Source organism: Egretta garzetta, unplaced genomic scaffold (genome assembly GCF_000687185.1).
Source record: "Egretta garzetta isolate BGI_Z169 unplaced genomic scaffold, ASM68718v1 scaffold204, whole genome shotgun sequence".
Taxonomy (NCBI): domain Eukaryota; kingdom Metazoa; phylum Chordata; class Aves; order Pelecaniformes; family Ardeidae; genus Egretta; species Egretta garzetta.
In genome coordinates this window covers 243,751-271,510 of record NW_009259424.1, presented here as the reverse complement: position 1 = coordinate 271,510, position 27,760 = coordinate 243,751, and the positions used below count along the sequence as shown (strand labels likewise).

Sequence of the window (27,760 nt, the reverse complement as noted above, 5' to 3'; positions counted from 1 at the left end):
AAGCTGTTTCTCTTCTCTTCTCCCAGCAGGAGCTGCCGGGCCCGGCTGCCGAAAGCGCAGGCAGAGAAAGCAGCGATAATGGAGGGTGGCGGGCGGTGGCGCAGCTCGGTGTGGGGCCTAACGGTCCCGCCGGGGGAGCAGGGCCTGGGCCTAGGGCCGGGGTTTGAGGGCGCCTTTGGGGTGGCTGTGGTGGAACAGCTGTGTTTGGGGTTGGGGGGGAATCGCCCCAGAGGAGCGAGGCAGGTAAACGCAAGGAGAAGGGGAAAGTCCCGGTGAGAAACCAGCCTTCCCCGCTGCTGGTGGGAGAAGGACGTCCCGGTGGGAGGGTGGGATCGGTTTGTGTCCCTGTCCGACCCTCATCGGGCAAGCGGTTGGTTCGCCTCACGGAGCCAAAAGAGAGCGATCGGTAGAAACTGTTTTTCTGCCAATAGCTCTGTTTATCTTTGGCACTTCAGGGATAGATGGGTGTTAATCCTCTTTCAGGTGGCAAGAGGTAGCCTTTTTCTGTTGCCTGCTTTTAGCAGCCTGATTTCATTAGGGTCTCCTGCTCCACATGGAAAATTCCGCTCGTGTTGCTGCGTGCTGCCTCGTTACCTGTTGTTGCCGAGGTGAAAGTGGTGGTGGGGAATAACTGATCTTCCACTTTTAGCGTAAGGACTGGAGGTTAGCAAAGCCAGTCCTTGTGTTTTATACTTTGCCAAAGCTAGGCAGAGCTACAGAAATGATGCACAGGCTGACTGGAGGAGTAATGCACCTTCGGTTTGTAGGATACAAACGGCTACAAACCCCAAAATTGAAGGTTGTAATACAGTGATGCACGCAATTTTTTCGGAGAATTTTCTTTTATATAAGACAATTTTAAACCTAGAGCTTATTTGCTTATGTGTTTAATCTGCAGCGTTTCACAAGTCAACTAAAAAAAGCCTGACTAGCTGTTCAAAAGCCATAGGAATAACTGGCAGACTGCAGTAAATTATGCCTATGAGATCTTGCACAATTGTACGCTAGTCTTGTACTTAAGTGGAGTTGTAATATACTGATATGTGGACGATTTAATGGAGAATCTGAGGCTTTTCAGGCTGGAAACAAGAAAGCAAATGTCAGCTTTCGCTCTGCAGATTTTTCTGCTTTAATAATGCAGCTTTGTGTCTGCTCTGCGCTGAATTAACTGCCATCGATTATCATTCGTATTGGGACTGTTTCCAAATCACTAAAATCATTGTAGTTTCTTGTGCTTTAAAAGTGAAAAGGATTTGCCTTGAAGTATCCACAAGGTTTCCCATTAGTGTATTTAGGGAAATTGTAATGAGAAACCAGTTTAGCAATGAGACTTAGCTTGGTCTACCTGTTAAAGGCATGCATATGCAACTGAGCATAGCAAGAAGACTTGTTAGGCCTGTTTTTCTTTTAGGAAGTCACTGTTTTGACACGGACACCTGTCTTTTTTTTCACCAAGGTTCTGTTATGAATACCAATTGACTCACCTACGATAGTATTGTGGAGGTTTTTCTGAAGATTTTGCTGTGATGACCTGAAATGCCATTTTCGTCTACTAAGCTAACTGATTAGCTGTATCAAAACCTAGCCTCCCTTGGCGTGTCTTAATGGAGTTACTTGGCTGGCTTACAGCATGGCTGGTAGGCCACAAGGGTTTTTGGTTGACCTACTTAAGAGTGCTTCTGTGCATCTTCCCTTTAAGGGAGACTTGAAGGAATTAAAGCAGGGTGTACAGGACTCTGGTTCCCTGGACTACCAAGATGGACTTTGATTAATCGCTTGTCTTTGAGACCAGGAAAGGAGGAAAGTCGGGTGTGCAGTTAAAACAGAATTCAGTTTGTCTTGGGCTGACTTTTTTTTCATCTTTGTAAAATGAAAGTTAAGCTGGGAGCAGAAAGTAAAAAAAGTTTGAGGGTGTGATTATTTCACGCCCCCTTAAAATAGTAGGCTCAGTCATCCTTCCAAGATTTCAAACTAATGTATAATTCCTCTAGCAAACACTGGTCAGAACATCTGGGAATAGGAAAATTGAAGGGTGAGTTAGTCTGACTTGAATTTTCTGGGGGATGTGGAAGACGCAGATAATTGAACTCGGACTGTGTTCTGTGGTTTGCAGGCTTGCTCTAGTTGGGAATGTGGTTGCTAACAAAAAAACCTAGGCTGGTGCAGCCCACTACTGTAGATGAAATTAAGCAAACAGTGGAAGGAGTCTTATTTCTAAAAAATACATCCCTGTTTTCCTAGAGGAATAACAGGGAGCGCTGCGGCTGTGAGGCACCTTACAACTGTCTCATAACGAAGCGGTGCTTCGATAGTGCATCAGTCACGTGGGTTGTGTAAACCTGCCCTTGCACAATCTCCTCCCTGTTTGCAGAAGAGGTATAAATAGAAAAAGTTGTTCTTGGTTGCGTCTGGAGGAGCTGCGCAAGCTGTTCTGCCTGGTCATGGTCACGCACGGCAAAACATGCGATCGCATCTGCAGGGCCTCTCAAGTCTGAGGCGGTCTTTTTGCTATCTCGGTTTGTGCTATTCAGCATATCACAAAGAAGCAGTTTTGGGAAAGCGAGATGATGTAGAGGGTGGAACAAGAGAGTGGGAGCTTGTCAGCAAAAACCAAACGTGACTCCATCAGGTGACGGTGATGTCAATTGGCACTCTTGGGGAGGTTGGACTGTGCTGTTTCAGGCAGGGTTTTATGGTGTAACAGGCAGGAAGATTTCTACTTTTTATCTGGGGGGGAAGCAGGACCAGTTACAGCTTACTGCCAGTGGATTTTTGTTGCAGTGTCTCATGTGGATCTGATTCTTTAAAGCAGGCTTGGGAATTACATGACCAAAAAAAAGGGGTTGTGTTTGGTTTTTTTTCCTTTAAGGATATTTACTTGCAGTCCATTTTCTGTTTTTTTTTTTTTTTTTTAATTATGTAGCAGCTTTTGTATGCAATTAATTTGCTGCTTTTAAGATAGGAGAGTTCCTATTGCAAGTTAAAGGGGGTACTTCTGTGGCGTTTCAAGTGTGTGCATATATTTTGAGGCAACGCTTGTCTGTGTATTTGGTCACGGAGCAATGTTTAATTTCAGATATCAGTATTTTTCTTCCTCCTGGAGTGAGGAGTCTCACGTTTACACTGTTTACCCTGACTAGTTTTTAAACTTTGTTCTCTACTTCTGTAAACATCTGCATATAGAGAGATTTTCTTGGAGATGCTGAGGAAATGAATCTTGCAGTGAGATTTCAAGGCTTGTTTTTTCCAGGCATAACAGTTTAAAAATCCTTTGACAATGTTCATATTGTGATGCAAGCTATTAGTATGCACACATTAGGGGTTAATGCTTTCTTCTTTCCTGCTATCAACTGCTTCATCGCTGTACTCCTGGGGAGGTAGGTTGTTCTTTCACCTTGTGCACTACAGTTTGCCTTTTCTAGGCTCTCCCATCGCTAACTGCTGTCCTCCCTGAAGCTGCTCTTTAAAATGTCCCTTTTCATCCCTCTGGCATGCTTCCTCTGCTCAGCTGTGGGGGGCTGATGTCTTCCCTTTCCCTAGGGGAGCTTCCTGTTGAGTTGTCTTCCATGTCTGGCATTCATCCTGCATTAAAGCCCTTCTCCGGCAGCAGTGTGAAAAAGAGCGTTACTCCCGAGACTTTTCTGTTTCTTCGTGGTGGTGTCTTGAACTGCCCTTCTGTTTTCTGAAGCTTTTAGATGGCTCTGGACTCACCTGTCCTTTGCTGGAGCTGCAGCGTAACCTGTGGTCAGGCATTTTCTCTTACAGACATGACTCTTTGCATAACTAGCAGATTTTTTCCATTCTTTGTGGTGTGAATATATTTGCCTGGTGAAAGGAGGGTATTCAATATAGAATTTCTGCAAGAGACTTGCTTGAAATCTGCCCTCCCCCCCAACTCAAAACAAACCCAGGAGGAATGGAGATGGACAACAAGCATGTTAAAAACATGTAGGCATATTTCTGCAGGGATCTGCTGCAGGGAAAAATGCTTCTCATAACCTCTTGGGATATCTTAATATACTGTGTGGCACTCCTTGCTCCTGATGACTGCCAAATGCCCTTGAACATCCAAATACCTCTTCTAGATTCTGTCACAGAAAAATCTCAGGCAGAAATTGTGGCTTGCTTGGCAACTTGGTAGCAACCTGTGGTCAATGTGAAAATTATTCTTGCAACCTTTATAGTAACTGGGAGAATTTACTGGGACAGTAGAGCTGATTTTTACGGTCTCAGCTCATTCTGTTCTCTGCTATCTTTATTGTGATTGCTTGTACGTACACAAACTGCTTCTCTTGCTATGCTTGTCTCTCTTGGTGAGGGAAGCAAGGGAGCATCTGAAGCAAGAACAATGTTTTACAGCAGAGGTAGCGTACCAAAACGAGAATGTGTGCTCCACTTTGAGGATGAGCCCAATTACGGCGTTAACTCCAAACTTGTTTCTTGTGGGTTGTGCTAGTTACAAACATTTCAAGCTTGATATTTGATCAGTAGATACTGCACAGGAAGATTTTTTAACTGACATCTGGAACACTGATAACAGCTAGCCAGATTTCATCCATTTCTTCTGCAAATTGCCTGTAATCTCTCAAATACTGTGGTGGTTTTACTGCCTCATTAATCCAGAGGTGTAGTAGACCTTTGGCATGAATTACTAGCATGTGATGTGGTTACAACTTTCGAAATTTTACTTAAGCTCCCTAACTGACCAGAGAGACTCTAGAGTATTGAGCCCTTCAGGTAACTTCAGGTTGAGGTTGTTCCTTGACTTGTTGACACTTTGTAAGATTCGAGGAAGAGAAGTTTATCCCTCTTGACTTCTTTAACTTAAACACACATTGCTTGTGCAGTTCTCAGAAGAAACTGAACGCAGAATGGCAGAGACTGATGCGTTCACTTGGTCTGTGGGGCCATTTCTGGGAGATGATGAGTGGACTTTCTTTGGCATGGCCAATTGGGACAACCTGGGAAAGAGAGTCCCTCCTGATGAATAATATACTCAGAACAAATTAGGTTGTCATGAAGGCATAAGAGTTGACAACACCCTGAGTAATCTTCCACATTTGACTTCAACCCATTAAAGTGAACAGCAGTTCAGCTCTTTCCTTTTCTTGTCAACTGCAGGTTAATTTGTCTGTAAAAATACTGCTCATGCTAAGGTCGTCTTAGCAGTTAGATTTGGAGGAGGCTTGAGTCTTCAAGCTGATTTTCTCTGTGTTCTGGGTGATAAGTTTTCTGGTTTATCCTCTGGCTTTTTAGGGAATCTGGTCTGGCTCACAGAGAATCCTTCTTAATAGAAGCTTGTATAGGGTGTTAACTTCTAAGCATGATCATGAAAGTCTTATTAGTAGATTCAATACAGCTTTGGAGGGGATTGCTTAGGAGATTTTTCTGAGAATCTCGGGAAGAAACTCGGGCTGGCTCTCCCTATAAGGGGAATAACAAATGCTTGAGGGGAGGGACGGTCATTCTCAGGAAAGGTAATTGCCTAACAATTTTCCAGAATGGTAATCCAGCCATTATAAGCTTCCTTTTAGATTCCTGTTTCCCGAAGAGAGGTGAACTGAACTGTGCTTTCATGTGCATGGCTCTGTAAGCTTTCCAAGTAGAAAAGGTGGTGGTGTCAGAGAGGGCTGTCACCCCTGCTTCCCTGACTTCTGATCATATGTTAGGGTTGCTGTTCCAGATGCCTAGTGTTGAGGAAGGAGATCATAGTTGGCATTTGCTGCTTTGAAGAGTGTCTGGGAGTAATGCACAGTCCCTGCAGTAAGTAGGGTAGTACCACTATGGGAGCAAGTAGCAGATTCCCTGTTATCTTGGCAGCCTTTAAACTGGGTTTTGTGTGAATTCCTTGGCAGGGCCCCATGCGATGTGCAGTAGCTGTCGCTTGTCAGGACTGTGTTACTGGTGTGCTGGCAGTGTTAGGTTGCTGACCTGGGCCTCAAAGAAAAGGTTTCTCCTTCCTTTTCTGCTGCTACCCTTCAACTTGTGGAGTATTTTGATTATGTTGTTGGACTTCAGGCTGTGTTTCTGAGGCAACGCTTGTTCTGGGAGATGGCTTCTCTTGTCTCTCAGACACGAGCATCAGAGAGGTCAGAGTGGGTATGAATCGCTCTCCTTTTTTTTTTTTTTTCATTTCTTTGTTTCAAGAAGCTGCAAGTGTATGCAGGGATCCTAGGGTGCCTGTGGGCTGTCAGCTTGGCTAGAAGCCTGAAAGCTGAAGTCTTTCACATCTGAAAGATGTACCCTTTATACAGGGATTGCGTTTCTACCCTCCCCCCCCCTTCCTTCCTCCTCCGTTTTCTTTCACTGCTTAATTTAGGACAAGCTTGGTGGAGCAAAGATCGTTCCTTCTAAAATTGAAGAAACCGTGACTCTGAAGCAGTTCAAGAACGGAGGAATCAGTGAAGAGGACGAGTAAAGAAACACCCTGGCCTTCACAGATAAACTTGTTTGGTGCTCTAAAAATAGTGGCCTGCAAGAATTTTGGGGGGAAGGGGAGGGGCAGATTTGGGTGGGCATGACACGTGACTGTTGAGAGCTAATCTGTAGAGAAAGGAGAAATCTATTTAAAAATGGATGACCTTAGATAAAGAACAATATGTAAAATAAAAGGATGCCAGAGATACTAAGAAGGTAATCCCATTGGGTTTATCCAGTGAGCATTAGGAGTTGTGTGAGGTAACTGATGGTGCTTTGTTTTCCCTTGGCTTGCTGCTGTGCTGGGGATGTGAAATAGCACATTAAGGTGTCACTCTTCTTGCAGCAGAGGCTATTTTGAGGGAACAGGCAGGATAACTGTTAAGACTTAAAACTCTTCATTCTGTTGTGAAACAGCACAAGGTCTTAACACACTTTGCTGGCATGTTTGCTTTTGTTGTGGTGTAAGTTAATGCTGTCTCAAAATTAAGTATGAGAACAAACTAAAGGAGAAAGCGGGAACAGGCAAGGATTTCAGGGGCTTTTCTGAATCTGCAAGATTAGAGTTAATTCAGAGGTGTTTTGTTCCTGTTTTTCCCAGGACATTCGGAAAGGGAAGGTGGATATTTAGTGGTGGGATGGCAGGGTTAGGTTAAAGGTTGGACTCGATGATCTTAAAGGTCTTTTCCAACCAAAGCGATTCTATGATATTGTTGCAATGAAGGTGCATCCTTTCATATCAGACATTATGTAATAAAAATATTTCAACATAATACAGAATAAACTAATACAAGCTTAACTGTATCTAAAGTCACTGTGGAAGATGAAGTAAAGAAGCCATGCTTAGCGTGCGTCATCTTTGTTCTGTAGCTGCTCTCTAAAATGTGCCCAGCGACATGTGGCCCTAACAAATTTGCCAAGTCATGGTTGGACCAGAAAGATCTGTGCTGAAAGCATCAAATGTAGAGTTGTCTTCTCAGAAGGAAAGAACTCCCTCAGTGTCCTTCATAACTAAAATGACACTGCTGTTCCTCCACTTCCTGTTTTCTGTAGGTGGATGTTAATCCTCATTGGCATAGCTTGATTCAAGTTTCCTGAATCTATTGGGGTTTTTGGTGGAAAAAGAAGGTATATTGGCATTTCCTCTTGCCCTAATGTCGTGCAGGAGTGAGGCATGTAAATAATACCAGTGGGAAGGTGTTTGGGGTGCTTACTTGCATCCTAAAACAAGTTTTCACTGTTCACTGACTTAGAAACAGTTCGATGTTTCTCATTCTTCACTGCCCATGCTGATCTCAAGCTCTACTGAGATGTTGTGGCTTTAGTCTCCTGTAGAGGATGGCAGATAACATTAATGTCCTTATTCTCAAATCCAAAGTGGCTGTGTGCTCAGTGCCAGTGCTTTGAGCAGAATCTGAACAAAACTTCCAAACTGGTGAGATGTGATGCAGGGAAGCAGTGCAATCAGAGGCATCAAGTAGTTAATGTACTGTCAAAAATCAATCTAATTTTAATACTATTTTTTCTTTCTGAATACAATTTTCTGCAACCTGCACTTTGCTCAGGTCAAAGGATCTCAGACTACCAACTTGCTCTTTGGTTTTCTTCTGCCTCAGTGTCGTAACCTGACAAAACCCTGCTGCCCTGCCGATACCCTTTGCTGTGTCCTGGCAGGTCAGAACATTAGTGACTGACTCTGTGTGAGCATCTGTTTGATACAGAAGCCAGGCAGCAGGGAATTTGTTTGAGACTTACAGTCCAAAAAGCTGATAAGTAAGCATAAATCTGAAGCACAGTTGTCCTGCGCTTACAAATGACCAGGTCAGAGGCTATGAGGAAGAAGGAACAAGACTAGCTGTTAAATATTCTGCCAAAACTGGGTGTGGATCTGAAAACTCATACAGTGACAGGATCTTTAGTAAAAAGCCAAACAAAGACTGAAAGTTCATTAAGAGCTAGATCAAAGCAGCGCAAGTTGTGGCAAGAATTCCTCGGTTTGGGTTTTAAATGGCTTCTTAGATCAGAAGTTTGAGAAACTGCTTGGAATAACCATTGTTACAGTTTTACAGTCTAGTTTTGTAGTTCTACAGGGGAGGGGGAATAATATTCCTCTGATTTACAGAACTAAAGGCGTAGGTTAAAAGCTATACTTCTAAACAATCGGAAGCCCTTAATTCCACTATTTAAAGTCAAGGTCTTGCTTGACTTCAGCCAGACTTTGACTCTGCCTTGCAGAGCCGTCCTACCATTGTTCAGTATCTGAGAGGGAAGAATAACTCTCTCCTTCAACCAAGTGTGTACTTGGTTATTGTCGTCCTGCCAGAGCTGACAGCTATTTGGCTGACCAGTCTGACTTTGAAACTTAACTCTCCCTAGTGCTTCCAGATCAATAATGCTGTAATTTAGAATAGGCTGTCTGTAAATATTTTGCTAACTATGTTATTAGAAGGCTTGAAGTCTTATTCCTAGTCTTATATCCTAATGTGCTGTCTTGCTGAAGAATAGTATGCAATCTAAGCTTTTTGCTGGGGGAGAGGGTGGCAAACTTCATGCTCTTCTGTAGAAGATTAAGTATGCAAAGCACATTTTTCTTAAAATAAGTGGGTCATTCCTCTGTGAAATCCAGTGTAAACAGGCTTTATAAATGCACAGCTGAGAGGGCTGGAGAATGCCACCTATAAAGCAGTGTTTATCTGGCTCTGTTTGTGTATTGGCTGTGTACCTAGCAGATGTACTGGTAATTCGGCTGTTAAGTTGATCCTCTAATTGCTTAGAACCAAGACGTGAGAAATGGAAGAGTGATTGTTCATCTGTCATAACCTTACTAGAAGCTTTGTAGGAATCAAACAGCTTAATTCCTGCTTCTTGGTTGGTAATGTAATTTTACAGCATTTTGTGATATGTAAACAGCATTGATGTGAAGGTAATGGCTCCTAAAAAACACCTGTGCAGCTTTTTGAATGGCTTGAATGGGCTTTTTTTTTTTCTACTACGTTGACAGCAGTGCCTTGTAGGCTTGGGCTGTGGCAGATTTCCTTGGAGCCTGTGTGAGGTAGGATTTTAGGACTTGTTTCTTCATAGGTTAGTGCAATTGGAGGAGATTATTGGTAGGCTCAGTTTCTTCAGCAGTCAGAAAGGATGGCTTTAGAAAATGGGGAGAAGTTGGGTGTCCAGTCCAGACAACACAATAAAAAAAAGCTTGGAAAGTCAGCTAAAAGGTGCAGTTGATTACCTTGTCCTATTACTTACTAATAGCACAGATCTTTTCGCATTTCTTTAGGAAGACTGTCCAGAAATGATATTCTGTATTTTACTTCAAAACTTCATAGGTTGCAAGGCAGTTCCGTGTGGGGTGGGAGGTAATGTCCAGACAAGGACTTGTACTTTTTTCACCCCTACAAATTGGTCTGTATGCAGTTGAAGAACTGACCAGGAGGAAACAAAATCTAAACAGATTTAATGGGTTTAAAAATTACATGATAAAAGGTCTCGCGTTTTCCATCCCTCTGACTTTCTTGAAACTTTCTGTTTGTGATCAGTGTTTTGGGGGCTGCACCTGGCTCCACATAACATGTGCGTTGTGCCTTCTAATCCAATTAGTTTCTTAGCGTGCTCAGTTGCTGTCTGAGAAAAGGGTGGCTCACCTGGGAGAAGGAGTGCAGACAGCAATTACGAGGTAGATGTGACTGCTGGTTCAGAGTTAAAGTGGCTGCAAAGACAGTGGGACAGAAGAACGGGGGGTTGGTGGGGTTGTGGCTTTGGGAGTCAATCAGCTGTCTGAAGTGTAGATTTCTGCAATGAGCAGTTTCTCTGTTTCAAGTCGTCTGGTGGTTCCTGTGTGCTAAGCAAAGTGTTTTGGTTTGTGGATGTTGGAGGAGTGGACTGCTGAGGTGCTGAGACTCGGGCACTTCAGTAGGGAAGTTCAACCATTACGGTTTTCCTGAGGTCTTTCACTGTGTAACCTGTATCTGGGACTCGTTCTTATGTTTCAGGTCAGAAAGAGCTGGATTGAAATGTGCTTAAAAACGTTAGTAAACCTAAGTGGCATCCTGGAGAGGTTGTGGTTATAGCGTACAGCATTACCCTGCTTGCTTTGGAGTGGAAATCACTCAAGTGTGCAAGTGTGAAAGAGTGATTCTTTTCTTGGCAGCTGTGGCAAGCCCTGTTTTGTGGCAGAAGGACTGCGTGAAGGGTCCGGAGGTGTGGTGTCAGAGCGTTCGGACGGCATCGCAGTGCGGAGCGGTGAAACACTGCCAGCAGAATGTCTGGAACAAGCCTACTGTGGTAAGTATCAACTACTTCTTCCCACCCATAGTAGAGGTAGCTGGTTTCCATATGCTGATGAAGATTTTTCAAGTCTCTGATCGGAGTTAAGTGCTACATCTGACTCTGCCTTGGTTATTATGCCTTCATTTGGGTGCTAGATAAAGGTTGCTTTCCACTTCTCCACCTTGCATAACTTGTCTGCTGACTTCTCCTGTGACCTGTTGCACAATCACCGAGCAATGTGTGGAATGGAGCTAGTGGATTTCAGGCTTGTTCCTCTTTATTAAACTGGCTCCTAATTCATAGAGCCTTTTCTTATTCTTTTCTTATAACTTGAGCTGTGCCAAACTGATAGGCTTATTACCAAAAGAGCTGTGTGCTTCTTTAGGTCTTTCTTATAAGTTAATGTTCCACAAAAGGTGCAGCACATGCTAGATTATGAAAGCCATGACAGTAAATAATGGTACAAGTATTACATCTAGCGTGGCTTTTCAAGTTGCATTTGGGCTAAATGCGAGTGCTGTAGTTTGTGGTATTGTTTCACAATTTTCTAGGGGAAAAGGGCATTTTACTTACAGGTGTGTTCAGTCCACCTTGGCTATATCTGTGCCAAGATACATTTTGGTTTGTGGAAAAGTAGGGGAGGAGAAGAATGTCAGACTGGCAGACCACAACTAAAATGAGTGAAGCTGCCTGAAAAGTTCTTAAATTTCTAGTAAGTATGAACTCTTTGAAGAGTAAGGTAAAAGAGGTTCAGGAGAAGGTATCTTGGGGCAATATACTTTATAGTTCAAGGGAGGTGGGACTAGGTGAAATGAGCAAGCGGTAGCATGCCTGCTTCTTCATATCATGTTGATTTACTGAAGCAATGGGAGCTGGATGTGCTTGGAATAGCCTCACTCTTATTTAAAAACACCTCTTCCCTCCTTAGCGTCAATTCCAAATGTGGCGCTTGTTCTTCGTGTTGTTATTTGCACACTGCAAATTCACACGTACTTAATTCTGTCTCAGAGTAACTTTCTGCTTCTCTCTCCAGAACAGCATCCCCTGTGACCTGTGTAAGGAACTTGTGACAGTGGCTGGCAAGGTTTTGAAGGATAATGGCACTGAGGTAAGCAGAGCTCCCCTTCTTGCCCCAAGGCACTATTTGATTTCATTGTCTTAACAAGATTGCAAGGCAGAAGAGTAGTCTGCATGATGTTTTCCCAAACTAAGTCGCAGGTGTTGAAAGAGGCCAGAGTACAGGGGAAAAGGCTTTTAAACAGCCTCTCCTGGTTTGGAGATTAGCAAGTTCTAGAGCCTCTCATGCTCTAACACATCCCTGATTGACTGTAGATGCTTAATAAAATTGTTCTTGGGCCATTGATCTAAAAGGTGGGGTGCTGCAGTCTCTAGAAGCAGATGATTATATCAAGTGGGCTTTATTTTGGTTGTGGGCACTTGCTTCCCTTTTTCTTTGGTGAACCTGGGATTACTGCGTTGTGCATAAGACGGTGTTGTGCAGGCCTTGCAAGCAGTATTTCATGTTTTTACTTTGGCAGGGTCTGACTGAAGGTCCAAGGCTGGGGAAAATAGACCTGTCGTGTAAAAACTCATCCTAGTTTTGCTTGCCAGCTGCCTGGACCTACCTGAGTCCAAGGAGCTTTTTTCAGGCTTTGTGGTGCATTTTGGGAATGGAAAGAGCATTTGAGATGTTTGTTTATCTAGATATAGATAAAGAGATAGTCTATATCCCACCTCATCTTTTATAGGATGAGATCCGCTCTTACTTGGAAAAGACATGCGAGTTTCTTCCTGACCAAGGCCTGGTTTCTGAATGCAAAGAAATCGTGGATTCCTACCTACCAGTTATCATGGATATGATCAAAGAAGAGCTGGTAAGTAGATAATAATTTGCAACTCTTGGAATTAAGAGCTGTGCTCCTGTCAATGCCTGATTTCTCTTCTACGTAAGATTGTGCATATGATCCTTCCATCCTGGGTGGATGACTGGTGTTGCAATAAATGGTGTAAATTTGAAGACTGCTTCCTTGCTGTGAAAAATTTTCCCTTCCTATCGTGTTTCAGATGAACGACTCTACTCTGAACTTCATATAAAAGTACCATCAGTCTAGAGCTTTATGTATGTGTCTTCTCTAGGATAAACCTGAAGTCGTGTGTAGTGCCCTCTCGCTGTGCCAGTCCCTTCAGAAGCACCTTGCAGCAATGAAACTTCAGAAACAACTCCAGTCCAATAAGATACCAGAGCTGGATTTCTCTGAACTGGCATCCCCATTCATGGCTAATGTGCCTCTTCTCCTTTACCCTCAGGACAAACCCAAGCAGAAGTCTAAGGTAAGGGTGCTGTGCTATTCCCACATGCAAGAGAAGTGGATGCTTTTTGCACCAGAGCTTCAGTGCTCCTCTGTGTAAGAACTTGCTGATGATTCTTGGTAAGGGATTGTTGTACTGGGCACACGTTAAGCTGATGTGCTTCACCTATGTGACTGTATCCTATTGAATTTTGTGCTGCTGCATGCAGACCACTACCTTTTCCCTTAACCTGTGGGTTTAAAGCCAAGTGAGAAGATAGCTGCAGCCCCTCTGGATCACATGTCTAATCTTGGATTAAACCACCACAGTCTAGAAAGACAAGTCTTGTGCTGGGCTGTTCCCATCCAGGACTGTAGCAGTCAAGCAGGTCTTACTGGAAACAATTTCTTCTGGGAGCAAGCTTGGCACCAGCGTTCAAAGGAAGAATTCTCCCACATTCTGAGTAATCTGCTACCTGTGCCCTTCAGGGGAAGCATCCAGAGGTGACAGACTGGATCAGAAAAGAGCAACAGTTGACAAAGGGGGAGTAGATGAGACGATGGACTTGTGAGTACAGGCTGGGTCTTGATAGCAAGCCCAGATATGGGAGTTAAATAGGTGAGTGGGTGAAGAACAAGTTTCTGAGAGTGGAGCAGATAAGATTTACACCAGATTTAGAAACCTTCTTACTGTGGTCTGTAACAAAACCAAAGAGATTTTGAAGATTGGGTGTCTTGACTGTTATCTTGGGTTTCAGAGCCAAGTAGGTACCTCGGCTCCATCTAGTGGCTGGTGTGCATACCAGCAGTAGCTAGTCTATCTGTATTAGCTCAGGCTTTTAAGTCTATAGAGTTACTTATTAGGGTTTGTATATAGTTCAAAATAGCTTTTAAAACTTGGTAGTAACGGAAGCTTCTAAAATGTGTTATGTGAAGATACGTCAACTTCGGTTTCCTTTCACTCTTTGTCCAGGGAAGTGGGGATGTATGCCAGGATTGCATTCAGCTGGTCACTGATGTTCAGGAAGCTGTGAGGACAAACTCGTCTTTTGTAAAGTCTTTAGTTGCTCATGCCAAGGAGGAGTGTGACCGTTTGGGACCTGGAATGTCTGATATGGTAAGCTGTCTTTTTTGTTTAAAAAGCTGTTCCTGTGTGCAAACATGAAATAGTTTGTTCAGTGCCTTAATCCTCTCAACATAATCTCTATTTAATAAAACAACGGAGAGTGTGTCACGCTTAGGATGTGTTACACAGTATAACAATGACAACACCGATATCAAAACTTTCTGGTCAAGAAAGTTGGGTGGGGTGGTGTGTATGGGACTGGGGAGGAGGAAGAAGACTCAGGATTGCTGCTAGCCCTGAAAGGCCTTTTTCATAAAACTGATCTGGCAGGGTAATGTGAGGGGGAGTGCTTTTGCCCTGAGAGGAGGAGGAAAGGACTCATCAGATAAGCAGCTATGTGTGCAATGATTCTGTAACCTGAAATGCCATCTTATATTTGGGACAAGCTCTGAAAGACAACAGAACGCTTATTAAGTAGAGCAGGTAAATTAATACCTTGAGAGGTATTAAAGAATTCTAGATCAACTCTATGGCTTCAGTGGTTTGATATTTACACGGCTTTTTTTCCCCACTTCCTGCAGTGCAAGAACTATATCTCTGAATATTCTGACTTGGCTATCCAAATGATGATGCACATGGTAAGATCAGTAGAATATAACACTCGCTTTCAGTTCGTTTTTCTCCTTTGTGTAGCTAACTTATTTGGAAACAGGATACATTTACTGCAGTAAGGGTCTGGGGAGAGCCTTTGCTCTGTAAGTCTTGGTGGTTGACACTTTGAACTTGGCATTTAATTTGATAGTAACTTCAGCCTCAGAATGCTTTCTTTATCACTTTCTTCTTCTTTCACAACCACTTCAGCAGTGCAAACCGCACTCCAGTCCTTTGAAACACAGAAGATGCCTTATATTGGTTCCTTTATATGCTTTTATCTCAGTCCTGTACTTACACCACTCCCCCACGGCCCCCCAAATACTGTGTTATGCATATTATGGTTGGTCTTTGTTGCAGTATTGCAAAATTGGTTCAAGTGTTAGAGATACTGTGTCTATTTGAAGCAAGACTAAATGTCCTTCTTCTGAAATTGCTGTCTCAAGGCTCCTGCTCTCTGGGCTCTTGATAGGAGCCATGGGAAGTGAGTGGTACTGCACCACCTCTGGTCTGCAGCAACACACAATATATTTTACCTCCGACCACCTCTGTAGCATCTCTTTATCCAGAGATCTTAAAGCTCTTTAAAACAAAATGGGTAAGCCTTTCCTTAGAGAATACAGTGCCTGGATGCCACAATAACATAACAAATTATAGGTGAATTTATGAATAGAGTATGTGGCTGACTTGAACCTGAATTTGGCAACACTACTGTTTTTTTGTTTCCAGTTGTTAAAAGGCTACTTAGAAGCTCATACTGCTTTTTAAGTGTTTGGGGGGGGGGGGGAGCAAATCTTTGTTCCAAGAACAGTTAGCTTTTCCATTTTAAGCATCGTAATGCAGTGTGTTGTTAATACTTGAAATTGGAATATGACCACACCTTGCATCCGGCTGAGCGTTGTTCAGACTCTTTGGAGGTAGTCTTGCCCAGGATGCTTTAATAACTTCAGATGAATAATGCTGGTTAGCACTGTGCAATTAAATGTGAGTTGCTGTAGCAATGCTAAGGATCTTTGGGGTGGGGACCATGTCATATTCCATCATCTTCATGGAAGGGGAGTATATGGGGTTCCAAGTGCTTGATGGTTTTTTTTTTTTTTCCTCTTAACTGTTATCTTTAATTTCTCCTTTCTTCCTCTGTCTCCAATCTCCCCTGTCAACAGAAGGATCAGGTAGGTGAGCAACTTGCCTGTGGTGATAGCCTGCTTGTAGTTCACTTCTTGCTCTTAAAGGGCTTGTAGTTCACTTCCTGCTCTATTAGCTGTGTACATGGTGTGATTGTACTCGGTGTTGACAGATACAAGGGATATTTATGTGATTAAACCAGAGAAGGACTATAGACTTCCTCCAGTGGATCAGTCCTACTTCCAGCTCCAGATGCCGCTACTAAGATTTCAGACCGATTATGCTTTGGCCAGTAGAGCAGAAAATACGCTCGCTTTCATACAAGGAGGATAGATGTGGAGAAAGTATGCCGGTGGCTCCTGTCAGCTTCTGGTTTAAAGTCTGGGCTCAAAAGGGCTTGAGTGAAGCTGTCCCCGGGTCTTTCTTGGTTAACCTTTAAATCTAGGACAATGGTATAGATGTTTGGAGTATATGAATTGAAAAGATGATGTGGGAGGCCTTTAGGCTCTGGCTTCCTAGAGCTATTTGAGCTTTTGAGTTAACCAGTCCTGGGAGACCTTGTGTCTGTCATCTCTCTGTGAGAGAACATGCTGTGTGTATGTGGGTGTTGCTGTAACATTAATACCTGGAAATGCTTCTTACAATGTGCATGAACCAAAGGGCTTGACTTAAAGGAACTGCCTGGAGTAGTCTGAAGCAGCACGGTATCGTTGAGATACTGCTTTTGCCTGTGCATGAGGTTTTGGCATGATGTATTAACTGTTGCATAAGCCTCTGCTGTAAGAAGCTTGATGCCCTAGTGACAGGGTGGGGTATGATCTTCTAATTACCTGTAGGACCAAAGGTAATTTTTTTTTTTAGCTTAAGTAGACTTTAGGTGGGAAAACTCAAGCTTTGCGTATTACCCTGTACAGCCTTTCTCACTTTGTGTGGGTATAACATGGCCTCCTTAGAGCAGTTTGCCTCATGTCAGGGGTTTATTTTTGCATTTAGTAATGTATGTTTCTAAAACCTTTGGGAAAGGCTTAGAAAGCCTTTTTAAAGTTTGGGGTTTTTTCCTGTTTGCGGTTTTCCCTCTTACTGTGAAAAGAACACTCAAAATACAGTTACTGCAGATACTTGTAAAAAGGGTTAGGCTTAGGTTTTAACGTGGTTAACTTTTGTTTCTTATAGGGTGTGTTCAGTAACGCGGAAAACTCTTTCTGTTTGCAAAATGTGATGTTACTGGATGCTTTAAAGAAGGTAGCTTGTGGATGAGAAAAGGAGTCCTTTCTTCTAGGCTTTTCTTTCAGCTTTTGGGTGAACTCTGAAGTCAGGATAATGAGCTTCTTCTGTGATTACTTAAAGCTTTCAGGGGAGCAGCTTTGTGGATGCAGGTCTAATGTGATGCTGGTGTTGGTGTTGTTTTGGTGTTGGTAGCTCTTAAGTCAACTCCTTTGAAGGGCTTGCATAGTTTATTAGCTCATGGTAAATGGGGTTTTTAAATGGATGTGGCCTAACCTCTTCCTCTTTTAAAGGAACTACTAAATTTAATCTGGTAGCTGTCCTGCCTATAACCGTATCAAATGCTTTGGCAATATGTGAGGTAGAAGTAGTCATGAAACTTCTAGTTGTGTTGGAGCCTTTTAAAACTTTGTTCACTGTGCCCGCTCACAGGCTCCACAGAAAGAGCAGAGTCTTCTAGACTTTTAAAAATTGCTTATACGTCTCTTTTCCAGCAACCAAAGGACATTTGTGCCATGGTTGGGTTCTGTCCTTCTGTGAAATCTGTTCCCCTTCAGACTCTGGTGCCAGCTCAAGTGGTTCATGAAGTGAAAATGGAAACTGTGGAGGTAAGATGGACTTGTGTACTCAACGGCTTAACCTTCCTTTTTGCTTTAGTGTAATGAACTAGGTGAAACAGAAAAATAGGAGCTTTTATACATAGAATAATCCAAGTCTCCTTGGCCTCTTCCTGTTTCAGATGCTGATTGGTGAAGTAGGAGAGCTGACTGATTTGTTAGAATAGCAGAGCCTATGCTAAACCGAAGCTATAAGGTTTCAGGATTGAAATTGGGAACTCTTGTTCCAGCAGTAGAGTATAGCAGCCATTCTAAATGACACCTCAAATGTTAGAGGCCGAATTGCTGAATTTGAGTTTTGCTCTACTATGCTTTGATCCCTTTTAAAAAGGGGATAGCACTCTGCCTGTGCAGATGAGTGATCAGAGAATGCTGAAGCTCTTGAGTTTGGAGAAGCACATTTAGGGTCCCATGGTCTTTAGGTGAGACATGGGCTGAGGGGGTTTTTTTTTGGAAAGGAAACAGTCTTTTGAGGACAGTTACCGTCTGATTAACAGGCTCCAAACAATTTCCCTCAAGTCCCTCAATTTCTAGGTTTCTTTTGCAAACAGGAGGGTGCTCTCAATTTTAGTAAATTTTGTCCTCAGTTAACACACTTCTAAAAAACACTTCCTACTTCCCTTGACTCCAGTCGCTCTGGGGCTGCTTATTTCTCCTTATCTACTAAATTCAACTCCCCTCTTCATACGTGGGGATTGTCGTCTTAATTAGTCATACAAAATGGCTGTTCATTCAGAAAGGCTTTTTACACAGACCTTTAGGGTTGGTTTTGGCTTCTGTGTGACCTTTTGAATTCAGCTCAAACTGGCCAGCTAGGTAAATGAATTGGTGTGCTGCACCTGAATGTGAATGCTGTTAGACTGATGGTTTACAAATTGTCCCTGTGAAAAGTGGTCAAGCGCTGATTTACTGTTTCTGTATGTTTCTTCTGTGTACTCAGAAAGCCTCAGTTCAAGAGAAGACTTTTTCCGTGTGTGAAATATGTGAGACCATGGTGAAAGAAGTGACTGGCCTCTTGGAGAGCAACAAGACAGAGGTGTGTAAGTGGTAGAAATGGTACCTCTCCCTAGGCTTTGGCTAAGATGGGGGCTGTATTGGAGGGGGAAGGAAAGTTCATTTTATTGGCTGTTTTCATGAGAGCAAGATTTCCATTCTGGGTGGTACAGACTAAAGAAAATGTGTGCTTGTGAATTGAGTTGGATTTCTGTTCCGCGTTTGCCATGCATCCTTCCTTGTGCTTCAGGAGGAGATTGTACATGAAATGGAGATTGTCTGCTACCTGTTCCCAGCAAGTGTCAAAGACCAGTGTAAGGACTTCATAGATGTCTACGGCCAGGCTTTGATTGACATGCTCTTGGAGGCAACGAATCCTGAAGCTGTGTGCGTTATGCTGAAATGCTGTGCAGCCAACAAGCCTCCACAGCAGCCACAGCAGCCAGGTTGGTAATGAGGAGTCGGTGGTGTTGCAAAATGAGCTAGTTCACCTATGATTATATCTCTTTTAAGGACATGTGCTTTAGTAATTTGCTGATGCTGCCTCCTTTCTTCTGTCTGGGGGAACTGCCTAAGCACTGGTGTTCAGTGTTTGTTTTTTTTTTTCTTCTCAGTTTTAGTGAAACCTGCAGGTGGCTTCTGTGATATCTGCAAGATGGTGGTAGCTTATGCAGACAAAGAACTTGAGAAGAATGCCACGACAGCTGAAATTGAGGCTTTACTGGAAAAAGTTTGTCACTTCCTGCCAGAGTCTGTCAGAGATCAGGTAAAGCGCTTGTGCAGGAGGTGGGCTAAAAAGCAATGGCCTTGGTGGTTGGGGGCTGTCCTTGTTGATTTGTTGGGTTTACGTAGGTCCTGCAGTGATGATTACGCTCACCTCATTTTCTGAGTGTTTCACCTGCTTTTCTGTCTACGTGCTAATTTTAGGTCCGTCTCTCAAGTGTCTCTACTTCTGCCATAAATGTCCAGGTACTCTATATAGTAGAGGTGTCTGTGTTTGGCCAACTGCCTTGATCTCTTGCTGGAGACAAACTGTCCACAGGTGCAGCTGGGACTGGGTTGTGTTCAGCAACCTGATCCTTCTTAGCTCTTTTACTAGTTAGCACCAAAGCATAGCAGCTTCTCATGTGCAGTAGAGCAAAAAAGAGGGAGCAGGCTTGATCCGAGGCAGTCAAATGACTACCCAGGCCTTGCTGTGTGGCAGCCTGCCTTCCAGTCGGAACAAGGCAGGTAGAGACCAACAGAAGGACGAAACATCTTGCAGAGTATTTGGGGGGAAAAAATGAGCAAGCAGCATCTCCTGGTGGTTTCCATAAGAGTAGTCAGTGTAATGCAGGTCAGAATTGAAGGAATCTCTCCCTCTGCTAGAGGCTGGAAGGAGTTTGGGGTGTGGGGTGATTAGGCTGTCATACTCCCCATCCTTGAGGGGTTGGCAGTCCTTTGAATAGATGGAGACTTTTAAGGGCCTGAATTGTCTGGCTGGATTGTTGTACTAATTTGCAGTCAGAAAAGGTTTGCCTGGAAATCCTCTGAGAACAGTGGGTGGGAACAGCTGAAGGTTTTTTCTTTTTCCTCATCACTGATTCTGTTCCGGGGATTAACAAAGTAATTTGGAAGTAGGCTGGCATAATGCCAGTGAGACAGCAAAAAGCAGCACCTGTTAGGCCACTGCTACCAAGATTTACCTGGAAATCTTGTTAGGTGGCTGCTGAGTGTCAGCAAGTGGCAACTGCTCGTAAGTTTGCTAGGCATACAATATACAGGCTTCAAGCAGCTACGAAACAGCTATTCCTGCTAACTGCTGTGGTTTGCTTATTAATCAGTGCCGTTAGTCTCTGCTGAGAATGCCAGTGTCTTTCTGTGCTTTGGGGATGGCCTCTCCACTAGAGGGCTGACTGTTATCGATGGGGAAGCCTTCGTGCTGCTGCCTGGTCTGAAGTGAAGAGTGACTACTTGGGCTAAAAGTGCTTAAACGTCATTACTGAGCTGGATTATCGTGACTGCATTACTGTTCAGGATGTTTTGTCTCCAGCTCGTTCAGTGTCCTTTCCTCTCGAGGCAGCAGTGATCTCCACGATTAGAGACTAAGCTTTGCAAATGAAAGCCTGTCCTGCTTGTTTCTTTTCCCAAAGCCTGTCCTGCTTGGTTCTCTTCCTTTTGACCCTTTTCTCATCATAACCTGCCTGCAGACAGCTGCGGGCCGGTATGAGCTAACAAAAAATGAGCTAGTTATGTGATTAGTGTGGTGCAGAGTCCTTTTCAATCTGCAGAGCTGAAGCTTCTCGTGTATCAGTTTGGAGCGTAGTACTGGGGTGTCTGGAATAGTGTACAGGCCCGCCTGCTGAAGACCGTATCTTCCTCCTTTGAAGCCTTTAACAGGAGAATCTCTCAACCTGTGTTTTGTTACAGTGTGTTCAGTTTGTGGAACAGTATGAACCCGTGGTTGTGCAACTCTTGGCAGAGGTGATGGATCCCACTTTTGTTTGCACTGTGAGTATTCAGTTCTATTGAGTACGGGCTCTGATACAGTCCTGCCTACTCCTCTGTACGCCTTTCAGTGCCTAGCATGCAGAAACTCTGCTGGAATGAAAATCAGCACGCTGAATGCTTGGAGCAAATGCGGTTGTGCAAGGCCTGGGGCTTACTGAATGGACAGCTGTCTGACTGCCAGCCTTGAGTGAGGAAGGACAGAAGAAAAAGAGGTGCCAGTGGTTATCCACTGTTGAGGTTCAGTAACAAGGTGTAGCGTGCCCTGAATGCGATGAGAGGAAGTTAAATGACCTTTCTTGAGAAAGGTCCCTTTCTCAAAGCTCTGTTTCTCGAAACTTAATATGAAGAAGCAGTTGCGGTAACTTAATTCTTCCTCTTGTCAGATTACTGCTTCACATCTACTTGTTCAGCTGCAAGCGTGGGAGCTCCTGAAGCTACCTCAGTGTTGCTTCCACACTCGGTCAGGTGGAAGCCCGGGCGTAAGGCTGGAGTTGAGATCTCTTGGTGCAAATAGAAAGTTGCTGACTCTGCTGCTGTTCTTTTCACAGAAACTTGGAGTTTGTGGATCAGCTAAACAGCCTCTCCTGGGGGATGATGCTTGTGTCTGGGGTCCAGGTTACTGGTGTAAGAACATGGAGACTGCTGCTCAGTGCAACGTATGTAGAGCAGGATTCTGCCTCATGCTTCCCATTGGTCTTTAATAGCTCCTTGTAAACGACTTTTCTGGCTTCTATACCACACTTTCAAGCAGATGAATTCCAGTTTCGGGCAGCAAAAGGGTGGTTGAGTTTGATTAGAGGGTCTTCTGTAGCCCTTAGCTTTCTTAAAGCTGACTGTTTCCTCTCCCCTTCGTTCCTGTCCCCCACCCCTCTGCTAAGCATTTCAGAATCTATAGCAAGGTACAATGTGAGCTTTGTATTTAGTCTCTGTTCCCGCAGCCAGCAGACCGTGTCACCATCTCTCATCGGGCCCTAAAAATTGGCTTCCAGTATTGCTGTGGGCTGACGCTTTCTGTGCCAAGCCTTAATGGCTAAGGGTCATCAGCATTCTTTCCTGAAGCTTCTGGGTGGGGATGAGGCTGTTATTTATTCTTGTCCTCTCTGGAATCACTTTAAGAAAAACAGATTTGCTCCCAAGATCTTGGCTCAGAATAAGGCATTGAATTGCATGCGTAGATGCACGCTTGTTTGCAAACAGGCTTTTTTTCCACTAACATATGCTATTTCTTCCCCTTTAGGCTGTCGATCACTGCAAACGTCATGTGTGGAACTAGAAGACGACTTTCCAGTCCTGAAAGTTTGCCATGGCTCTTAAAAATGTGGGCTGAGGTTGGCGGAGAGCTGTATCTCAAATGTCCCTCCTCTCTGCCTCATTAACAATTTGACCTTCAGGTTCCTTTATTGTAACTCTTCTGTAGCAGTGCTGCTGTTGAAGGATCAGATCTTCATTGTTGACTTAACAAAGATATTTCTGACTGTACAGTTTAACTCATTATGCTCCTAAAAATAGCCAGTGTGTTGTAGATTTTTAATTGGTAGGCTGAATTGTTTTGTAGGTGCTGGGAAGAATGGCAGAGAAGGTGAAATGAGACAAGACTATTATCTCGTAATTTAAAAAAAAAGAACAAGGTAGTGACTAAACTTTCAAATGTCTTTCTGTAGTCAGCATTGGGAAGATTACATGCTTTGCATTTTTAACATCTGGCTGGAATATTAATTTTTCTGTGTAACTGTAGGGAGAACTCTTAAGGGATAATGTTGAATCTGGGAATCCCTTCGGCTGGAATTTTCAAAGCTCTGCAGATGCCGAGGAAGGGACTTGGTGTGCCCAGCTAACTTTCAGAGTAACTGGTACCTAAAAAGATGCATTTGCATTTGAGTGACCACGCTTTTGCATTTGAGTGACCGTAGTTAATGGCTCCTGGTGTTAAGGAAACCCTCCCTCACCTTTGATCATGTCCTCTTTTTATTTCCTTGGACTACTCGGTCTAAGCATGGGTGTTCTACTGTCAAGCCCTGTACAGTGGTATTTCAGTCCTTTGAAGCATGCTGACGTACTTAAGGAATGGCTCCTTTTTTTTTTTTCTTATCCTAGTTGCTCAATTCAGCTTAGTCTTGCAGCTTCCTACACGCAGCCAGCCGGGTGCCAAGGAGGTGGAGCGAGCTGGGTCGGTAGGAGACAGATAGGAAGAAAGACAGCAGGGGCTGTGCACGTCACAGTGAGCTCGGCATAGAGGGCAGAACGCATGGAAAAATGGTTTTTATTGTAAACTGCCACTTTGTTCCCTTGCTCGGTTTTTCTCTCATAGCATATGTCAGTCATCCAAAACTCGAGAGGCGCTACGAGGCTCGCGGGCCGTTTCCATTGCTGCTGCCTGTTCTCACTGACACTCGCCCTTCTGAGTAGTTGGAAGTGTGGATTTTTTTTCCCCTCTGGAGTTCCCATTTCTGTTGGGAAATGCACCTGAGGAGCAAGCGGAGATGGCAGACGGTCAGAGCACTGTAGCAGGTACTTGGCAGCTCCGCTGGCATACCTGACAACCTGCCTTCCGTGCCTCTGCAGCGTCCCGAACTCCTGAAGGAAAGCCTTTCAAGGCAGGCTGCTACCCTGAAATGGGTCAGGCCCTCGAGGCCTAAGGGGCCTGGAGAATGAGAATCATGCTTACGTTGCTTGAGACAGACCTTGCATCCCCTACCAGCGTTTAGTGCATAGTTCTGATCAAATTAACCCCCAAAACTGAGGCACCGAAGTAGCTCTGAGGAGACCTTTGGGAAGGAGGAGCTGGGCAGAGGTGGAGCTTTGAAAATTCCAGTCCTGTTCAGAAAGGTGCCAGCAACTGCTACTGTTCCTGTGGTGTCTTGGGTGAGGCGGGAGCTCCAGTTCTAGCAGCAAGCAAAGTAATTTTCATGCAGTTCAATGGAAAACCCGCTTGACTGCAGCTTTTTTTTTTGTTACTTACATGTACATACTAAATGCCTGGGCAGTGTTGAGAGAGAGCGATACCGGTTTGTCTTTGCATTTGTACAGAACGCTGAAGCACTCGTGGCTTTAAAAAAAAAAAACCAAACTCAAAAAGAAGAATTTCCCCCTAAAGATGTAAAATCCCTGCAGCTTTCTGTCTTGGCAGGCTCGTGCAGTGGTTCCAGCGGTGTATCGCAGTTGGGGTAGATATGCCAGATAGGAAATGGGCTGTCTTCGGCGTCGCTGCCCTGGAGGTACGGGTTGTGTTACACCACGGCATGCAGTATGGTATTCGATCTTTTAAACTGGACGGCGTTCTCGGAACGTGAATTTTCTTTTTGGGGGGAGGGGGGGGGAGGTGGGGATGGACTGATGCTTGGCTCTTACAGGCTGGCAAGGTTTTAATTTTCTTGGGTTTTTAGTAGTGAAGGATTCGTGCTTCGTGGATCCTTCATGGAAGGATTCACGTCGGGCGGGGTGAACCAGGGGAAATCCTGTGCTAGTGCTGGGGGTCTCTTTTTAGTTTTCTCCCTTCCTGTGGACCGTGGCACCTGACCTGCTTGAGTTATGCTGGGGGGACACGTGCAGTTGCTTTCTAAAGAACATTGTCTTGATTTTTGCACAAAAGCTTCTTTAATGAACAATAAAAACTCCAGTAAACCGGTAAGTTTGTGTGTTTCGTTTCCTTGGTGTGCCCTAGTTGCCAAAGGATCTCGTTAGCCTTCCCCCTTTGCCGCTGAGCCAGGAGAAGGCACGTCCCAAAAATGTTGCTGGGAATCTGGGGCTGACCGGCAGGATTTGGGTTCCCATTGAGTTGCCGTCGCCTCGCAACGTGCGTGTCCCGTCAAGCCTTTGTTATACTGAGCGCAGCTGGAGGTGGAAGAGGCTTGCCCAGGGATTGCCGCTGCGCTCTTCCCGGGGCGAACGCAATGCCCGGTGTGAGGCAACCGCCCCGTGTTGCAATTTCTCGGCCTTACACAGGCCGGAGGGAGTTCTTGCTGAAGCTGCCCGATACCAGGCTTCATTGCTGACTTGCATTTAATGTGCCTTTTCCTTTTGTCTTCGTTCCTGGCTTTATTTTGGATAAAACAAATGTCTTTTTAAATGCTTGAAGCAAACCACTTGGCTGCCTCTAAATACACTGCTAACTGACTTGTCCTAAATTTACTGGTCTTTAATGCCTGCACTGCTGCTGCTTTTTTGGTGAGGGGTGATGGTCTGTTTGGTGAGTGAGGAGCACAGAAAATGGCTGTGGCGCTAGGACAGCGTTCCCCTTTGCAGCCAGGAGTGGCGAGGCCTCAGCTTCCCGGGAATACCTGCCTGCCCCTGGTCCCTCCCTCCACTCGCAGGCTGGTGATTATTTTATAATCAAGGCGTAAGGAGAGGGGTGTGGTAATTGCCCTGCGTAGGTGTGGGTTCTCACTACTCCCAACCCATCCAAGATTCCTCAGTCTGGGAGCAGCACAGGAGAGGAACCAGCCACTGAGGGCTGTCTTGGGAACGGCATGGAGAGCAAATGGAGTGGCTGGGTGCTGATCCTTTCCCTCTGCCTGGGCTCCTACCAAGGTAAGGCCAGGCCTAGCGGCAGGACCCCTCTGAGCCCCCAAATCCTTCCCAGCTCTTGTGTTGGAGCTCCGTAGTGTGCTTCCTCCTCCCTCCCTGGTTTTGGAGTTACGCTGGAGGAGAGCTGGGGCAGGCGGCACTGGTCCCTACTTTACCTCTTGACTGTTGCAACTGTGGCCCTTAAAGGTGATCTCGGGGCAAAAAATGGTTTGTTCCCCTCCTATGGACTGCAAGGATTTGGATGGAGCTGGGGTTTTGCTTGGGGTGCAGAAGGAGGGGAGGCTGGCTGATGGGGGGGCTTGACCGCCATGGGGGAGGGGGCTGCTTTGCTGCCCTTGGCCTTGGGGCCTGGCTGTGTCCCTGTTGTTTGGGGGAAAATGGCTTTGTCCTTGCACAAGGCGGTGTTGGTGGTGCCACCCCATGCAGCCCCCTTCCCCTGGGGCCTTGTGAGAGGTGCGGGGGGCAGGGAACCTCTTCCCCTGGGGGGGTGGTGGTGGTGATGGTGATGGGGTGCAGCCCTGAGGACCTTTGGAGACCCCTTGCCAGCAGGGCTTTGGGTATCTGTGAGTGAATCCCATCAGTGGCTGAGCTGATGCTTATCCCCCCTCTGATAGGAGTGAGGAAGTGATTCCTGGCTCATGCCCTGCCCAGCCCTGGGAAACATCCCCTGTTTTCAGCCAAGTGCGGGGCGCTGGAGCTCTGCCAGATCACCGCCTGGGACCCGGCCCTGAGGGTAACTGCAGTGGGAGCGGGGAGATGCGGGGTGATGGAGGGTGATGATGGAGGGATGCGCCCATCCTGCCCCAAAACGTGGGGCTGGGGAAATCCCAGCCTGGCCACCAGATGCTGGGCACCCAGCGGAGCATCCGCTGATGCTCTTAAGCAGCAACGTGTAAGCCAGCAAGGCTGCTTAACTGGAGGGGCTCACGTGGGACTGGGAGTCTGCTTGATGGGAAATCACTTATTCCAGGGGAAATTTCCCTGGGGAAGCCAAAATAAAAAATAGCAGAAACCCCTTTTAGAGGGAATAACCCCTTTTGCGCCCTAATTACCCCAGGCTCGGACCACTGGGCTCCTCCAATGTGACCTGCCCAAGCTCCAGCTGCATGGTGGAGGAGCTGCCACCGCGCATGCATGGCCTGATGGTGTTGGGGGGGACGTGCCAAGGTGCTCCAGCCAGCAACAGGCAGAGCAGGAAAGTTCACCCACGCTCGGCACGTCCCTCCTCTGAGCAATGCCTGTCCTGGGAGCCGGCTGGCACAGCATGGCGTGGCTGGGGGACTGCAGGACTGGGGGCTTCTGCACACCTTCGTGAAGGATTTTGATGCTGGGAAGAGAGTATTTATGGGTTTTGCCATAACAGGGGTGTGCGCCCAGCTGGGAACTGGGGCGCTGGAGCCCACGCCGCCACCCCCGGGGTTTACGTCATAACCTGCTCGCCAGGCTCTGCCGGCTGGGCCAGCGTGCTCCGGCACTCCGTGCAATGCCAGTGCAGCCCTGCTAGGTCTGGAGCTCGGTGCTGGATCCCCCTTGAGCAAAGCCCACCCTGCCCTGGGGGCCTGGCAACTGGGGATGGGGCAGCACTGGCTGGCCCGGGGCCACTGTGGCAGGGTGGGAGCATCCCCACCTTGCCTCCTGCTTCGTGCCGGGGCTTTGCCAAAAATGACATCGTCTGATGCTGGGGTGCCCGTCAGCATGAGGAGGCTCCAGCATGGCTTTGAAATGTGGAGGAGAGCTCACAGGGCACCGGTTGCTCCTGTTGCTTGCCCTGTGGCCATGCTTTCCACCCGGGGAAGCTCCCTCTGGGCGTTATTATTGTTATTAATTATTTTTCTGGCCCAGTACTTGTTGCCAGATTTCAGCTTGAACTGAGCGAGGAGTAAGCGCTGAGCTGAGAGCCACCGTGAGCCAGAAAGGTGCAGGTCCAAACCACTGGTGTCCTTCAGACCAGTAAAAAAATCTGCCCATGCCATTGCTGGCAGCATCCTTACAGTGCTGGGCCGGTCTCCAGCACGGGGCTGCGAGAGATGCTCGTGCCTGTGGGTCAGGCAGGACCAGCTCAAAAACAAGCTGTGGGTTGTCACCTCCCCATACCC

The 27,760-nt window shown here is 45.5% G+C and overlaps 2 protein-coding genes across 4 annotated transcripts in view; both read left to right on the top strand.

Moving 5' to 3' along the window:
- Nucleotides 1-452: 452 nt before the first annotated feature.
- On the top strand, nucleotides 453-24,214 carry LOC104124599 (prosaposin). 3 transcript variants are annotated; one of them, XM_035892589.1, is made up of 14 exons: nucleotides 453-608; nucleotides 10,568-10,701; nucleotides 11,720-11,794; nucleotides 12,435-12,560; nucleotides 12,823-13,017; nucleotides 13,948-14,091; nucleotides 14,622-14,678; nucleotides 17,535-17,648; nucleotides 18,598-18,693; nucleotides 18,901-19,096; nucleotides 19,265-19,416; nucleotides 21,060-21,140; nucleotides 21,689-21,796; nucleotides 22,378-24,214. In XM_035892589.1, the coding sequence occupies exons 1-14, from the start codon at nucleotides 554-556 to the stop codon at nucleotides 22,411-22,413; spliced, it is 1,569 nt and encodes a 522-aa protein (XP_035748482.1). In that variant the 5' UTR covers nucleotides 453-553; the 3' UTR covers nucleotides 22,414-24,214. The 3 variants fall into 3 exon arrangements, with proteins under 3 accessions (XP_035748482.1, XP_035748481.1, XP_035748483.1); XM_035892588.1 differs by lacking the exon at nucleotides 453-608 and adding an exon at nucleotides 705-2,032; XM_035892590.1 differs by lacking the exon at nucleotides 453-608 and adding an exon at nucleotides 2,926-3,377.
- Nucleotides 24,215-25,606: 1,392 nt separating this feature from the next.
- The window catches only part of LOC104124598 (prosaposin-like), a 19,575-nt gene continuing 17,421 nt past the window's right edge, over nucleotides 25,607-27,760 (top strand). The window contains exons 1-2 of the mRNA XM_035892547.1: nucleotides 25,607-25,667; nucleotides 26,342-26,397. Of these exons, the coding sequence (XP_035748440.1) occupies nucleotides 25,607-25,667; nucleotides 26,342-26,397 (117 nt within the window). The remainder of the gene's footprint in view (nucleotides 25,668-26,341; nucleotides 26,398-27,760) is intronic.

What these genes read in the sequence shown, in the direction of transcription:
- LOC104124599 (XM_035892588.1), top strand. Translation starts at nt 1,975, where the DNA reads ATGTATAATTCCTCTAGCAAACACTGGTCAGAACATCTGGGAATAGGA. An exon ending in ATATGATCAAAGAAGAGCTG is followed by an intron (nt 12,561 to 12,822) that starts GTAAGTAGATAA and finishes TGTCTTCTCTAG; the next exon opens with GATAAACCTGAAGTCGTGTG. An exon ending in ATCCCACTTTTGTTTGCACT is followed by an intron (nt 21,141 to 21,688) that starts GTGAGTATTCAG and finishes TTCTTTTCACAG; the next exon opens with AAACTTGGAGTTTGTGGATC.